Below are 17,647 nucleotides of genomic sequence, written 5' to 3'. Positions count from 1 at the left end.
ACGAATAAAAGGATCATCAAAAAATGCAAAACAGCAAAAGAAAAGGAAAACGTACAGTTTTTTTGTGATAACATGACCTGGCTTAAAAATTTTATCAATTTAAATAAATTTAATTGTGCATTATCATGAGTACTGCATGTGCAACTGCATTTCAAATTTATATTTACTTATTACTGTGGTAGTGTATAATTGATGCAAATCGTTCGCGATTGATATTAATATTATTTATAGTCGTTTTGATAGGTAAACAGATCATTCGTGTTAACAAGATGACACGCAATTTACTAAACCAGGCATAAATATAAATTATCGTATTATCCAATAAAACATAGCGCCATTTAGCTTAAACGCCGATCTCCATTTCGACCGTATCGTAGCGTAACGTAGTAAAACGTAACGACGAGCATGCGCAGTGTCACTATAACTGAGGACGATTGATATCGAACGTGTCGAAAGCGGTTAGCACTATTTTCCACCCAGCAAACCGCCCTTTACTTTGAAATATAATATTTTACACAATATAATATTTTACAATCTAATATTTTACACAATATAATATTTTATATAGTATTTTACACAATCGTCGAAAAACGACATATTTTCCAGCCTGGATTATAAGTTTATAACTTAAGGTGGTTGCATGAAAATTTATACTGCAACATTTATCTGTAAATATTTTCATATGTTGATATTAAAAACTGTATTATAAAAATATAAAATTACTCGCCATCTCAAAACGACCTAGCACCAGTGCATGCATGGTTTCCTTTTAGCTTTTGGTTCTTTCCCATTAGCCGCCATCTTTAATTTATTTCCGATTGTGTAAAGTAAAGGGCGGTTTGCTGGGTGGAAAATAGTGCTAACCGTCGAAAGCTTTAATACGCGTATCAAAACCAGAGTTCGCCGAGTGTAAGCATTTTTGAAACGAATTCGTCGTACGTTTGATTTGAACCAATGAAATAACAAGTTTTCTACTCAAGTTGGCTTGTTTTTTTTTCAAAATGGAGTCGTTTGAGGAATGGCAAGATAATATAAACGAATTTTCCAGAGAAAAAGAAAACTCAGAGGCATCTGTGGCGGAATCTTTCAATAGAAGTAACAGCGAATCTACTGCTCGCGCTATAAGTGTACAAGAACCTCCATTTTTGATTAACTTAATCGAAGAAGTGCGAAAATACCCTTGCATCTGGAACGTTTCGTCAAAGTTGCATAAAGACAAACCAAGGAAACTGGAAGCATTGCGACGAATTTCTGCTGCTTTGTGTGTACCTGGTATGTTATCTTAACAATATACATTGCTTAAAATTTTGAAACCTAAAAGAACAAGATACCTGGTTTTCTTAAGCACAAAACCGTTAAATTTATAAAACAGGTAAAACTCTGTAATAAAATACAGTAGCCATTTTGTAATCACTACGGTTCTTGGTCCAGCTTCGGCAATTGAAGTGTGTCCTACATTTACTATTGAGTGTGAAAATTGTATTGCTATTAACTGCCACTTGTTGGTATAAATTTATGTCTATTTAAATGTGTTTGATTAGAAATATCTAGTTATGTGGGTTTTGCTTTATTTTATTCAATACTTCAGTTTACAAAACTTATACAACAGAGCCATTATGAGTAAAAATAAGCAAGCAGTACGTATTACACCTTCTATTTATTAAAACATATTATTCAAATGTGATACTCACCCATGCAATTATCACAGTGACATGATACTGATCATCAATATGCCAGTTAAATAAGAAATGATAGCATTAAATGATCTTTAAATAGAAGTTGATATTCTATATTCTATAGATAATCTATTTATTAAAACATATTATTCATATGTGATACTCACCCATGCAATTATCACAGTGACATGACACTGATCATCAATATGCCAGTTAATTAAGAAATGATAGTATTAAATGAGCTTTAAATAGAAGTTGATATTCATGGATAAGAAGAAAAGTCTATTTTGCAACATTCCAGACTAAATTTAGTGTAGCTCACTATTTTTTTCTGCATTGTACCTGTAACCATCCTTATATTGCAATTTCCTTATGATACTCTTCTTACATTTTGTATATGGTGCAAACCATTCCCATCCTAAGAAGGACTTGTCTGGGGTTAGACTGTAAGAAATACTTGTGCATTCCTTCTTATTGGTGTTAAAACTAAGTCAATTGGCATGGGCCATAGCTAGAGAACTAAATTGGGAGAGGGAGGTTTGTTTTTTCATATATTTATTTGAGCTTGACTGATTTCTTTAGAAAGCCAAATCATTTTCAAAAGAAATCAGTCTGACGCTACTGAATATAAGAATAAACACACCTCCCCCCCCATTTATAGTTTTAGCTATGGCTCTGCAATTGGCTACTAAACAACTATGTTTATGAAGGGCATAACATCTTCTAACAAATGCACTGAACAAAGTTTGATATACAGGTTTTTATTTTTCTAAATCTAGAGGATGTAGTTTGTAAAGAGTTTGACAGACTGAAGGATAATTATAGAAGATGCATTAAAAAGCGAGAGTTGGCGATCAGGTAGTGGGACAAGTAAGAAATTGCCAACTTGTGAATATTTCGTTGAGTTGTCCTTTTTGCGTGATGTGATGACTGGACGAAAAACTGAAACCAACATCCCAATTGAAATTGCCGAGAATCCTGATGTGCTCTCCACCGATGAGGATAGACCATTTACATCATTTTCACCAATCACTGTGGACAATTCCCATGCAAAACTAGAAATTTCAGACTCAAAACCTCTTCAAAAGACTCGGAAAAGGCGATCAGATCAGATTGAAGATCTTTTGGCCTTAAGCTTTACCAATGATATAGCATATGCTAAAAATGGTGATTCGAAAAAGACAACTAACGCAGAAGACCAGGACATTCTTTTCTGTTCCAGTTTGGTTACTACCTTTAGGAATTTGACTGGAAAGAAAAACAAATTGGCTAAGATCAAAGTATTGCAAGTTCTTGCTGAGTTTGAAGATGATGACGAAATGTAACAGAATGTTTTTTCCATAAACTTTTTCAAGAAATTTATTGTTACAAATAACTTTACGTTTGCATGCGTTAACTACCACGTTATGTTATAAAAACAGTGACAAAACTAATAAATGATTCTTTGATTTAGTTAATCGTCGTTTTGAAAACAATCTACTGTAGCATGTACTGCGTTCCACTGCCAGCGTACTTGTCCTTTTGGGGACATGAAGTAGTTTTTAAAATCTTCTCTAACAAGCTTTGCATCACGAGAGTAGTTGTTTGACCCAGCGTTGCTGACATCTCTTAAACCCTTATCTCATTGTGTCACTTTCCTCCATTCTCCAAGCTCTCTTCCGTTTTCTGTGTCGTTGTCCACGAAACCAGCTGGACAGTATTTCGTGCTGTGCGAAAAAGACCTTTCAGCCATAAGATAATTGTGCAGAGCGATTACTGCTTTTGTAACTTGAATAACCATTTCAACTCTGGCGTGAAATGGTCGACGAACTACCCAAATCGTGCTGCTACAATTCCAAACGCATTTTCAATTACCCTCCTCGCTCGAGACAACCGATAATTGAATACCCGCTCAGATATTCCCAGAGCTTCTCTAGGGTACGGTTTCATGATATTTTGCTGTAACTGAAACGCCTCATCTGCCACTATGACAAATGGATAGCATTTTTGAGTGGAAGGGAATGCCTCGGGCCTAGGGATGCTTAAACTGTTTTTCTTAATTGATTCACCCATTGTACTGTAAGAATATACACCACCGTCACTATTCCGTCCTGAGTCACCAATATCAACCAATGTGAACTGGTAGTTTGCATTGCAAATAGCCATTAAAACAATAGAATGGGTTTTCTTATAATTAAAGAACATCGATCCAGAGTTAGCTGGTGCCTGCATCACGACGTGTTTTCCATCAAGCGCACCAATGCAGTGTGGAAAATTCCATTTAATTTCAAACCCTGTGCTATGCACTTCCACTCTGCCTCATTGCTTGGACATTTCATGAATACCAATGACAGTACTTTCCACAGTGCTTCACATGTTGAAAAGATGATTCGTCCAACAGTGGTTGGGCTCATTCGAAAGTTCATCCCTATGGTTGTTTGAGAATCTCCTGTAGTTAGATACCTGAGTGTAACACAAAGTCGCTCACTAGGCCCTATACATTCCCGAGTTATGCAAGACTTCTGTATCTCTGGAGCAATCATAGTCAAAAGTTCTTCATATTGAACAGGAGTCATACGAAAATATTTGAAAAAAAATTCTTCATCAAATAAACGTAAATCTTGGACTAATAAATAGAATTCTCCTTAAGTTTTGCGTTCTTAAAATATTTTTCGTACCCATACAGACTTTTTATTTTTATTTCCTTTAGTCATCCTTCTTTTTAACAAGAAAAGAAGAAGTGTGTTTTTACTGACAACCGCCATGTTATGATTATAATCAAAATTCGCGCCATGCTTCGTTTCTGTACGGTTGGTTAAAACCGCCAAAGTGGAGAATGTAACACGTATATGCATACGATACGCTACGTCGCGTTTTGCTACGTTACGCTACGGTACGGTCGAAGTGGAGATCGGCCTTAAGACTGAAACACACTTAAGGCTAATTTATACTTCGTGCGACAAGTGTCGCGCGCCATGTCGCATGAGGAATATGACGTCATATCCCCAAAACGGAAGTACCATTTGACGTAATTTCACCGTATTATTGCACATGTGCGCCTCGCAAAAAGTTGTTACGTCGCAGACATTTTGTCGAATTGTCGTGCAAGATAATTGGCTATCTAATAACACGTGGTTAGTCATTTGGTGTTTGTCACAGCATATGTTTATCACAAATATGAAAAAATATTAAATCATGGATGGATGCGAAGAAAGATTAGCGGAAGAAGTTAGGAAATACCCTCATATATATAAGACTCGTCTAGAAGGGAGTATAAAGGCCTACAAAAAACTAAGAATTCATGGAAGGAAATCGCGAAAAGCTCGAAACAAATGATGCTGTTTGCAGACAAAAATGGAAGAAAATACGGGACCGATTTACGAAAGCCAAAACGCGTTTAAGATCGAAGAGTGGTAATCCTGGCGGAAAAATTATACCTGCTATTGTCATTAGCGTGTCGTGGTTGTCTAGCATTTTAGCAGAAATGAATTCATTTGATTCACAAAGAATTTTAACAATGCTGCCAATGCACTACTTGATGTAAATGTCAACATAATTTTGAATTTGTATGCAGATTTTGCGCGGTTGTCGCGTTTACTATAAATGCTTTACTTGATTGTCGGATGGCGCGTGCCCATAGATTGCACAAGCCAGAGTGTCGCGCGACACATGTCGTAAGAAGTATAAATTGGCCTTAAGCAGTTGCTTCAGTCGCGCCTCCAAAGCGAATTGATGCGCACGCGTCAGTCGCTTGAAAGCCAGAAACACACATGTAACGACCATCGCGACTTTTACCGTGGCGTCTATTGAACATGGCGAAGATTTCTGTTTGTTACACACACAGACATAACTTAAACTTTTTATTTTGGCCTTTATTATAGCTACTAATATATGAATATTTACTCAGTACAAACTACTGTGTGGAGAAAAGAGAACAAGCCAGTTAAAACACGCCAATATGATCATAGCCCATTACGCGTATATCATGGACAATCTTATTCTGTGCATTTAGGTTGTGCATTAGGGTTCCAGTTTGTAGCTCCTATTGTCCCTATTTGATAAGTAATATAAAAACTGAAAGATTCCAGTGTGAATTCACTATATATTGCCTTCGTTTTCCAAGGCATAATCTATAAATTCCGTATGTTGCTTATGGCAGGGAATATGATATGAATTTAGGAAATTAAAATGTATCTATTGGCCAATCAGTGTTAAGCGACTAAAGCGACTAACGTCAAAAGTTCAACATGTTGAACTTTCAAAGCGACTAGATGACGCGACTACGCTTCTAGCTTAGTAACCACGCAAAGCGGTAGTTTTAGACGAGAGACTGAAGCGACTGCCTAGTGTGTTTCAGCCTTTATAGTTTCGTTTAACGCTCATTTTTATTTTCTCGGAAGTTAGAATCATCTTGTAATGAATTAAATATAGTATAATATATGCTTTGTGTATCTGTGTATCTACTGAAAATATGGATGAACAGTCAATGAATCCAAGTAGACGAGTATTCTGCCATTTAGTCAAACCTTAAATGTGTATCTGTGTATCTACTGAAAATGTGGATGCACAGTCAATGAATCCAAGTGAACGAGTATTCTGCCATTTAGTCAAACCTTTGATACAATACAACGAGTAGCTAAACAATACGGCTTTAAAATCAATGTTTTACACAATTTTACTCACCAAATATGACCAAAACGACTATTTCTTCATTCCCACACTTATTTTTTCGTTTCACAACGTAGCGTCACAGTTTTATATTGAAATATTTCTTCAATTTTGTCTTTAATCCTATTGTAATGTACACATCATTCAAATGCAAGGGATGGGCTCATCACGAGATCATTCTGATTCACTTCCGCACTTGTAACTGGATACAGCTGAAATGTAGACAATAATCATGTTCATTGTCCATACATGGTTCTCAACAGATTTATGTTTTTGACATAGACTTTTATAATAAATTACCAATATGATTCCGAAAAATTATTAAAATAGAAAATAGGCCAAAATGTATCCAAATTTCGATTCAAATGGCCATTTTTTGTCACAGTTTGAGTTTCCAAACCAAAGATCAGCAGCTATAGTCAGACAATAGTTGATACTACTTGAGTCTGTCATTTTCAAACGAATAAAAGGATCATTTAAAAAATACATAAATTATGTTGAATTCTTTGTGGCTATAACCGTTTTGTGCTCATAAAAATTGGAAAAACTGAAAAACAGCAAAAGAAATGAGCAACAGACAGTTTTTCTTGCAACGTGACCCGGCTTGTCGTAAATTTTATCGATTTATCAATAATAATATGGACGATGTAAAACTTATCAGTACAAAATAGTATACGGGAAGAAATTTTCATAAATAATCAAAACAAGTGAATTGTCTTTCTCTTTCTGTAAGCATGAACATTACTAAAGAAGTAAGAGCATGGTAAAATGGGAACTATTTACGTTAAATTACGCACATGCATTTGTCATGGTAAGTTTAAAGCATTGAGTTGCTGAGGAAGACCTTCTTTCCAATCGTGGCAAAGAGGAAACTTTGTAATTTTATATTGTTGAATGTTTAGTATATATAGAGGCTGCAAACGCTGTTTCCGGTTGTTTCAATACGCATTTTGATGGTCGCATTTTATCGACGCATTTGATTAATGCATTGTAACGCATTGAGTTGAAGTCTTGAAGAGACGAATTGGATAAGCATTTTTTGATTTTAATACTCGTGGTAATGAACCAACGTTTGTCGTCAAAAGAATCGTGATTTAGCATCCCACACAACAGAAATCTTAGGTTGTACGACAATGGCACTATAAATCTATAATTATCTATCAATGTGGTAATGTATAATTGACGCAAATCGTTCGTGCTTGATTTAAATATTAAAATATAGTCGTTTTGATAGGTAAACAGATCACTTGTGTTTATATGACGAAACGCAATTTGATATACTAAGCATAAATATATATTATCGTATTGTCCAATAGGTGTAGCGCTATTTATCTTATAGTTTCGTTTTAAGTTGATTTTTCTTTTCTCAGAAGTTAGAATCATCTTATATACGGCATAATATCATCTGTGTATCTACTGAAAATGTGGATGCACAGTCAATGAATCCAAGTGAACGAGTATTCTGCCATTTAGTCAAACCTTTGATACAATACAACGAGTAGCTAAACAATACGGCTTTAAAATCAATGTTTTACACAATTTTACTCACCAAATATGATCAAAGCGACTATTTCTTCTTTCCCACACTTATTATTTCGTTCCACAACGTAGAGTCACAGTGTTATATTGAAATATTTCTTCAATTTTGTCTTTCTTCGTATTGTAATGTACACATCATTGAAATGTAAGGGATGGGCTCATCACGAGATCATTCTGATTCACAGCTTGTAACTGGATACAGCTGAAAAGTAAACAATAATCATGTTCATTGTTCATATATGGTTCTCACCAGATTTATATTTTTGCAGAGACTTTACCAATAAATTACCAGAGAAGAGATCAGTTGCACGAAGGTCGAATAACGCTATCCATTGAACTGAGTAGCAACGTTTTTGAGCGCTTCAAAAATGTCATAAAAGGGAAAAATCAACGATTCGAACTGGACAATAAATGAAATACAATATTGGTTCTAGAATTACAAAGTTTCATCATCATAAACAAAATATAACCATGCACATTCACAAATTTAAAAAACTACTATCCAATGGATAACGCTATCCACGCTTCATGCAACAGGCTCCAGTATAAATTTAAAAAACTACTATCCAATGGATAACGCTATCCACGCTTCATGCAACAGACTACAGTATAAATTTAAAAAACTACTATCCAATGGATAACGCTATCCACGCTTCGTGCAACAGGCTCCAGTATAAATTTAAAAAACTACTATCCAATGGATAACGCTATCCACGCTTCGTGCAACAGGCTCCAGTATAAATTTAAAAAACTACTATCCAATGGATAACGCTATCCACGCTTCGTGCAACAGACTACAGTATAAATTTAAAAAACTACTATCCAATGGATAACGCTATCCACGCTTCGTGCAACAGACTACAGTATAAATTTAAAAAACTACTATCCAATGGATAACGCTATCCACGCTTCGTGCAACAGGCTCCAGTATAAATTTAAAAAAAAATTTGAGGAGAATAAAAACCAAAAATTGTCCAAATGGAAATGGTCAAATTATTTTTCCGAAATTCCAAGGTCAAAGATCAAGAGATGTATTGATGTAATAGGTACTAAGCACCGATCGCCATAACAGACCTTCAATTTCTTATTGTCGTATTGTAAAGAATCTACGAAAATTTGAAAAAACTTTTAGATTCAATAAATGATTAACTTCATTAAACTTCTTGAAAAATATGGGTATGTACCTCATACGGTTTTGATACATGGTTGGATACTCTTTTCTGTGATGATTTTTGTAAGTAATTTATAATAACTTCATAAAATAGAAAGTTTGATAAAGGCTTTGAAAATTAAATTAATGTTCTGTTTTTATAAAAGATCAAATTGTCTTCCTAGCATATTTTTTCTTATATCTATATAAAAAATAGCTCTTTCCCTTGAAAGGACATCGTTCCTGCAAGTTCAATATAGTACGAGAATATTTTTTGTGAAATTTATGTTATATCTGGTGTAGGTGACGTAATATTAAAAATAATAAAAAATTAGACAAAAAATGTAAAAAACATAGGGATACATATGTCGTTACCCTCTTTAAATTCCTCAAGGATACGTCATTTCCCTCATTAAATACTTTAACAGTTTGACATTACTTTTATAAATATCTTTATAATTTGTATTTGAACGTTTACATCAGTAATTATACCAGTAAAGCAACTACAAATAGTCTCGATAATTCTGTCAATTAAACGCCTCTCTGGTTCAATGGAGTCTGGTGTATCACCAACAATATGACCATAAGCAATGAGTTTCTAAGAACAAAGAATATGAAATATAGAACTTTATATAAGATGAATACATGACCTACATAGACATATGGAGGGATAAAGGATTCTGGTGAAAAGACACATGGGAACTTGCAGGATTGGATATGAGTAAGTATTGTGGATAGATAAGGATAGCAATAATGACAAATTTTTTGAAGTATGGATCCTCTAGCTTATTCTGGGTGGATGGCCGTCCAGTTATATATAGTTCAATGATTTAAACACAGTTTCTGCAATTATAAATTCATAAAGTTCAAAAAAATACCACACATTACTTACATTAAGACATTCGTGAATTTCACATCTATTATCAAACGGTGATAACTTAAGAGAAGCTTGACCCAGCGTCTTGTCACCTTTCAGAAATCCTCTAAATGGTTTGAACATTTACTGACGATAAAAAATATTTCACATAATGTAAAACAATGAAACATCCATCTCACGTACGACAAACCTGTTGTATTTTATTTCAAATTTCACACTTTGTCGTCGAAATATTCTCGCCAACGATCGTTTTTTTTTGTCGATAGATATCTTAAACTTTTAATCAAATTCTATACGAAAAAACAGCGTAATTGATCATCGATGTAGAATAATGAATTTAATGAGGGGGGAAGGTTCTAGCATATCAAAAAGCTTACAACCACAACATTCGATATTATTGACGTCTCAAGAACTGAAGTAAAACGACCATTCTGTCTCTTGTAAAAATACTCCTCCCCAGTCCCCATTGCCACTCCAATAACAACAACATAGGATATTAATGACGTCATGAGTACTTAAGTAAGACGACCATTCTGTCTATAGCATTGCACTAAAATACATGGAACGCTACCTGTAATACAAAACCCTAATAATTTTTTGAAGCCAAATTTTACCCCAGACACGCGTGTGTAGTCAATCAATTATTACTCCGCGAGAGAAGCTCGAAACACTAAACACGCGTGTCTAGGGTAAAATCTCGCGTGTCTGGCGTAAGATATGGCTTCAATTATTTGCTTGAGGTAGCGTTCTACGTATTTTAGTTCAATGTCCATAGTAAAGCAACTCCTCCCCAGTCCCCACTCCAAGGCTGTACGATATCAAATAAAACTTACCAGGATTAATGTTGTGTTTGATGGTTTCCGTGAAGCCAGTTTGAGGTTGATCCTAAAGTTGAGTATTTTTAAAATTTAGTGTAGACAAATAACATTGATTTAAGAAAAAGTCAGAAAGTGTTTGTTACATGAGCAAAATCTGTCGTTTGCAAAACATAGAATTTGTTCAACGGTAATGAGAACAACTGCTTGAACAATGATTTTATTGTCTAACAAAATTGTTAACAATGCTTCTATTGTTTGTCACAATTGCACGCTCTTGCGTTGAGTCTAATCATACAAATATGTCAATTCACAGTCATGTTGGTGAATCATTGTAGTGTGAATGTGATTTTTTTTATAAAATAAACACAATGAAACAAGTGCGCTGATTGGTCTAGAGCCGTGTTTGCATTAACCTGTGCAAAACACATCTGAGCTCAACCAATCAAATCAATCAAAACAATCAATCAGTCAAAAAGAATTTGCAAACTGATCACTTTTGAGGAAAAATTAAAATGTTTGTCTTTCTCGCGTTATTATTATTTTATAAAAGAAATAAAAGATGTTTTCCGTGTAAACACAGGCATATGCAAACCTAGGAGACGTTTGTGAAAGCGCTCGAGCTTCTGCAACCCTCGACCTTCGGTCTCAGGCTTGCACTGATCAGCTCTCAAAGGTCTACTTGGTTTGCATAAGCCTGTGCAAACACAGTAAACATCTTCTATTTCTTAAATGAATCATAAACCAACTTACGTTTGGAAAGGGAAATTCATAGGACACATACACTTTCATATCGTCTTTGTTGTAACCTTGAAGTATATTGAAATTTTTTAAAGATTGATTTTTAAGGTTTATAGATGTATGTATCAGATCAAACATCCATTGTTTGACCTGACACTTATTAATCCTCTAGACACCTTATTAATCCTCTAGACACCTTATAATTCCACTATATTTTATCCTAAATCCTTAAGCACAAAGATTTTAATCCAATTCAACAATAAAGAAGAAAAGACATATTTACCTGAAGGAAGTGAAATATTGATGCATTTGACGATTCTTAATTCACAATCCTGGTCACCCAAATCTGTATTCGATCTGTCAGGTTGAAAATAAAATAAACATAAAATAATTATGTTAGTGTTTGTTAGTTAAAGGTGTTTGTGAAATTACTGCAGTAAAAGCAACAAATAAAACTAACCTTACATACAGTAGCGTAGTCAGTCTTCGAATTTAGTCACTCTAACCAAATGTTAGAACATTATTATTTGTGAACTTAATGTTGGGGTGTTAATGGTTTAAGTAGGTAAGAAAGAGTTACACAGGGTTTAGATAGGTGAGAAAGGGTTGCACAGGGTTTAGATAGGTGAGAAAGGGTTACAAAAAGTAGCATGACTTGTCTCGCGGGTGTCGAATGGCGAGTGACACGCGATGCAGTTGCGAGTCACTCGAGAGTGACGAGTTGCGATTGAGTGAGTGACACGCGATGCATTTGCAAGTCACTCGAGAGTGACGAGTTGCGATTGAGCGAGTGACACGCGATGCAGTTGCGAGTTACTCTCGAATGTGAGAAGTTTGCTAGTGAATTTAAATAACTCGTAAAAATTTTTTTCTCCAGTATTTGAAATTGACAAACATAATCTTAAGTGTAGTGACAAGTAAAATTCGTTGAACATTTTGAAGGCAACGGTTTTATATCTTTTTATGAAACATGGGAGCAAAACGACTATTCATTTGAAGCAATATCTCGGGACCTAACGACGTTAAAATCTTTTGAATTTTTTACAAAAGCATTTTAATCATTTCACATTTTTCATGGCACAAACGTTATTTGTAAAGCGGTAGAGACCATAGAGAAATGTAAAGTAAATGTCACGCAATCAATGAGTAAATTGAAATAGCGCTCAAACATTTTCTTCTAACAGTCTTATATTATGGACATATATAATCTTAGGAAAGAACGCATTCAAAAAACGAATATTCTTTAAAGCCAAATATTTAAGAAATGTAGCTATGCGATGAGTGTACGTATAATCTTTTGAATTCGGTTCTGAAAGAACTTCGTTGACCTGGAGTTTTGGATGTAGTCGCTATTGATATAAAAGCCATAGACATTTAATAGCAAGAACGATATAAGACCACGTGTATAGTAAATGGCCAGAACTTTTGCGATTCACTTGCCTGTAGAAATGTTTCAAATATGAGAATGGTTTCTGAGACAATTTCATTGACTTTACGTCGACAAAAATGAATGAGATGGTGTGATTTTACTTGTCAATACACTTAAGATTATGTTTGTCAATTTCAAATACTGGAGAAAAAAATCTTTGCAAGATATTTCGATTCACTCGCAAACTTCTCACACTCGAGAGAGACTCGCAATTGACTCGCCATTCGATACTCACGAGTTAAGTCATGATACTCGAGGTCCGTACTGTAGGGTTTAAATACATAGGTGAGAAAGGATTGCACAGGGTTTAGATAGGTGAGAAAGCGTTGCACACAATCACCATGACTCTTCTCCTTCTTCCTCACCCTAACAAATCCCTCACCTTAAGTATTATCAAAACCTTATTTATCCTAACCCCACCCCACAGTGTCCAACACTGAAAGAAATTACGCCAAATTATGAAATCTCAATTGACATTAAGAGCAGAATGTAAAACGCTATTTCTAGTTCGAAATTTATTCAAAATCCACTCAAAATAAAAGAAAAGAGAAAATACATTCACTCAATGGTTTTTAAAGTTTAAAATAAACACAGTAAGATAATAATCACCTGACGTTATGAAATGTTCTGTTTTCATAATGATAACGTGGAGGAGGATTACCATGTTTGAAAGAACTTTGTAAAGAATCGTAATCATGTCGACAATTTATCTCCAATTTCTCAAACCTTAAATAAAAGTAGAAATAGGTACAAAATATCTCAAATGTTTCGAAAGGTTCAACTTTGTTATGATTGTAAGCTCCCCCTCATTCCGTAAAAATCCCCCTCTGCAAAAAATGAAACCGACAGACAGAAACAAATCAAGATTTCACCTCTATATAAATGTGCCAAAAGGACTGGGTCCAGTTATGTCATGATTAGGTACACGCCCCAGGGTGGCAGCAATAACCTGAAAAAAATGAGCAACTAAAAACATTACTTTGGACTAATCCATGATGACAATACACAATTGACATTCACACACAGACAAATTTCCTGTACACACAATATATGATGACGTATGAACCTGACAACAAGTACAGAAAACCTGACTTTTACTCCTCACTTTATTCTGGAGATGACTACCACTAAGAATTACAAAACATCAATTAACATCAACAACAACAATCCTTCTCATGACTGCACAAATCTGAACAATCTACATCTACAAACATGTAACAATACTCCCAGGTTTAAATCATTCACTTTATTACCACCAAACTATTATATATTAATACAGACCAGTGGCTACTGATATGAATGCCATCTTTAAAATTTTAAATTTTACATGATAAATTAGAACAGATAAACAAACTATATATTTAGAGTTTGAATATCTGAGAATGTAGACAAGAAAATGTTTTCAAATGCACTTCATTATCAAATAATGCATTGATAATATGTACAGTAAAATACAGATTTGTGTTTGTATTCATGTCTTTTAGTATTTTCCAGTGATTTATCACTTATGACATAAGTTTAAAACTATGTCTACATCAATGGAATGGAATTTGAAACCATATCCATATCAAAAAAGGTTTCCAAAGAAATAAATGATCATAAAGTTCCGAAATTTTCATAGCGTGACTAAACTTGAGAACTGACTACGCTACTTAAAGGGGTTATATCACGAATTTTAGCCCCCCTTTTTTATTAGCTAAATTGAAAGACCTTATTTCAGTGATTTTAAATCTGCAATTATAATTGAAATTGGATTGGTGAAAGTGATTTTATGGACGTTCAAAGTCACGATTTTCAGCATTTTTTTTGCGAACTTTTTGATCGGTATGCTAATGAGTTGTGACGTAGAAAGTTGAACACATATATCAACATGGCGTATTCGACTAGTAATCTTAATAAGAAACGCGGAGGAAAACGCTGTGTTGCTGGCGGACATAATCAAATTAGTTGCGCCAATGATTCAAAAACCGAAGGATTGTCGATGCATCTGTTTCCTAAAAAAGAAACAGAGCCGCAAATACATAGAAAATGGGTAAATTTTGTGCGTAAACATAGACCGGGTTTTGAGGCTTCCTCTACCTCGTGTCTGTGTTCTGCGCATTTTGAAGATTCTTGTTTTGACCTTAATTTGAGCGTGCAAGTCAAGCTCAAAACAAGGTTGAAGAAAGATGCTTTCCCAACCATTGACGTGGCTGGGATTCCTGAACCATTACAGGACGAAATAACCGATCGAAAGCGAAGACAAGTAAGTTTACGTTTGTTTATGTTAATTTTTCTTTGTCATATGTAAATTGATATAAGTTTTGTAGATTATTCGACATACTCCATAAGCCATCGATGAAGGAAACATGTTCTCTCAATGAGGAAGTACCATCTACTAGTGATGAAGCTGAGCATGTTTAAGTATGCACTGGGAAGCAAATGATTCGCCATTTGAACGGCTTGCTATTTTCCATTTTTACATTTATGCTATGATTTAATTCCATATATTTTTCTTTTGTCTTTTTCCCAGACTGACATTGAAGAAAATATATTCTTTCATTTAATTCTTTCAGCTTAACCTCTCAGTAGTTGCACCAATTTGTTTTTATTGTTTACTCTTGTTTCAAACCATTAAACTGCATGTCAACTTATATAGTGCATTCATGTATCTCCTATTTGGTTTTCATCTAGGCATATTTCCTGACCATTCCAAACTCAGCAAAGAAGGTCAACAGTCTCTACAGTGCACAAGTTAAAAGACTATTCCATCATCGCCCCTCTGATGGTATGTAACCTGTTGTGTTACCACTTGGATATGCTTTCCGAATAAAGTGGTAAACACAAGCAGGTAAAGGCCAAGTATTCTCCCATCCCATAGACCCACAAAACCATCGCATCAACCATCTGTATGCCACAGCTCTCAAGTACCTGAAGTAAATAAAAAGGTTGGACTAATTATTGTTGATGAAACAATGTTGATTATAACATTGTTTCTCATACAATTTACAATCTTACATATTTAATGATTGTGATGCTTGGCGGCGATAAGCACATCCATTCCTATCTCTCAATAGTGGCCCGACGTTTTCAAGGACAGCCTCATGAACTAAAGGCCCAAATTTGGCATGCTGTGTTATGCATGATATTTTCTCAATGCTGCCATCGAATGTCATTTTCTGCAAAGCTGGTCCAATTTCCTTACAGCATCTGTACTCTAATGCGCCTTCTAACAAATCGGTATGACAGCATTGACAATTACACCTGAAACGTGGAGCATTCTGGTTTATAAAGTAACTTTATGTATATTACAAACAGGAGAAAACAACAACTTACCATTCACCGAGTGGAATTACGCCATCACTTCGTTGTTCTAAGGTCGCAGGAGAATTCCATCGGGATCATCTGAGTATGCACTTCATCACCATCTCCTGCGAGCGGTTCATCGTCATATGCGAAGTCGTTTAAATGCTCGACATAACCCACGGATTCCGAGCTCGAATCAGATACGCATTCAGACATCGAATTCGAATTATCTGAGCACTGATTTGAAGCCATACTTTCCGGACAACTTGTTTTTTAATATTTTATTGAAAATACTGTCATTATTTGTTTTAACACAAGAAAAACGACAACAAAATCACCTCCTATAATATAATATTATATTGACGGAAACAGACGTGTTCAACTATCTACGTCACAAGTATCAATATGGCGTCGTAAAAATTCGCAAAAGTACCCGACTTTCGAGGCAAAATTAAGGAACTTATATTTATCTGTTTAAGTCCAGCGACATGTCATAGTTCTTCAAATAATCCAAATTTTCAATTAAGCTAATAAAAGGGGCTAAAATTCGTGATATAACCCTTTAACACAATCGCTTTTATAGAAAATTGATCGATGGTATTTCAAATATTAGTTGTTTATATAAATACCTTGGTAGAAGCGTTCAAATTTTGGAGGTACTTGTCTTCTTTGGCATAAGAGAAAACTTCAAGCAAAGTACAAATGATTAAATATGGTTTATTACATTGAAACAAGAAGGAAAAGTTTCTCCCTCAAATAAAAATGCAAATAACAAACTGGAAACAGGAAACATTGAGTAGGCGTACTTCATGTAAGAAAAGATAAGTAAGGCTCCTTTGATGAGGTTAAATTAATTTCTTATTTGGCATTTTCCGTTTTTGTTAAGTACTTTCAGTAACATATGTTAGTTAAGTTTTAAGGGTTTCAAACGTTGGTATCTTTGGTTAAAATGGTTGAACGAGCATACAGATTTTGTTCGAGTGGTCTCCTTTGATTTTGGTAAAACCTTTGATTCAGTTTCAAATAAAGTCGTAGTTTAAAATTTTTCTTTTCAATCTGACTCCTGTTACATGGTGTCTCTTTCTTTTTGTTGATCGCAAGTTCTTTTTGCGTCGTGCAATTACTTAGCGACATTTTCTTCTCTTAGAAATTCAATGAACGCTTTTAAAATAGACTATTGTGTTGTAATGTTTCTTTAGAAACTGAAATATTTTAGTATGCATTTCAAAAAAATAACGAGTGAAAACCAACTATTTACTTGCAGCACTTGACCTCTTATATTGATAACAAAAAATTGAAAGATTTAATCACAAAATCCTAGTTTAAAGATGCTATTTTTTATTCATCTTCAAATTGTAAAAATAGACCTCCGTGATCCTTCATAATAACCTCATACACATGCAAACTAAATTTAAAAGTTGTAAACTCTAACTATAAACTTTACAACCTGGATCATGTTTCTCCATTCTCCCCTTTTGCAATTGCCTC

General features: G+C 34.6%; 1 protein-coding gene across 1 annotated transcript; it reads right to left on the bottom strand.

Annotated features, from left to right (window-relative positions):
* Nucleotides 1-10,138: 10,138 nt before the first annotated feature.
* On the bottom strand, nucleotides 10,139-17,293 carry LOC124451139 (coiled-coil and C2 domain-containing protein 1B-like). The gene is made up of 6 exons (XM_047001769.1): nucleotides 17,166-17,293; nucleotides 13,484-13,600; nucleotides 11,729-11,802; nucleotides 11,458-11,513; nucleotides 10,723-10,774; nucleotides 10,139-10,361 (listed from the first exon to the last, which is right to left on the bottom strand). The coding sequence occupies exons 1-6, from the start codon at nucleotides 17,291-17,293 to the stop codon at nucleotides 10,246-10,248; spliced, it is 543 nt and encodes a 180-aa protein (XP_046857725.1). The 3' UTR covers nucleotides 10,139-10,245.
* Nucleotides 17,294-17,647: the final 354 nt, after the last annotated feature.

Source organism: Xenia sp. Carnegie-2017, unplaced genomic scaffold (genome assembly GCF_021976095.1).
Source record: "Xenia sp. Carnegie-2017 unplaced genomic scaffold, XeniaSp_v1 HiC_scaffold_24, whole genome shotgun sequence".
In the NCBI taxonomy this organism is placed as follows: Eukaryota; Metazoa; Cnidaria; class Anthozoa; order Malacalcyonacea; family Xeniidae; genus Xenia; species Xenia sp. Carnegie-2017.
The sequence above is the reverse complement of the archived record's forward strand: the minus strand, read 5'-3'. Positions and strand labels throughout refer to the sequence as shown.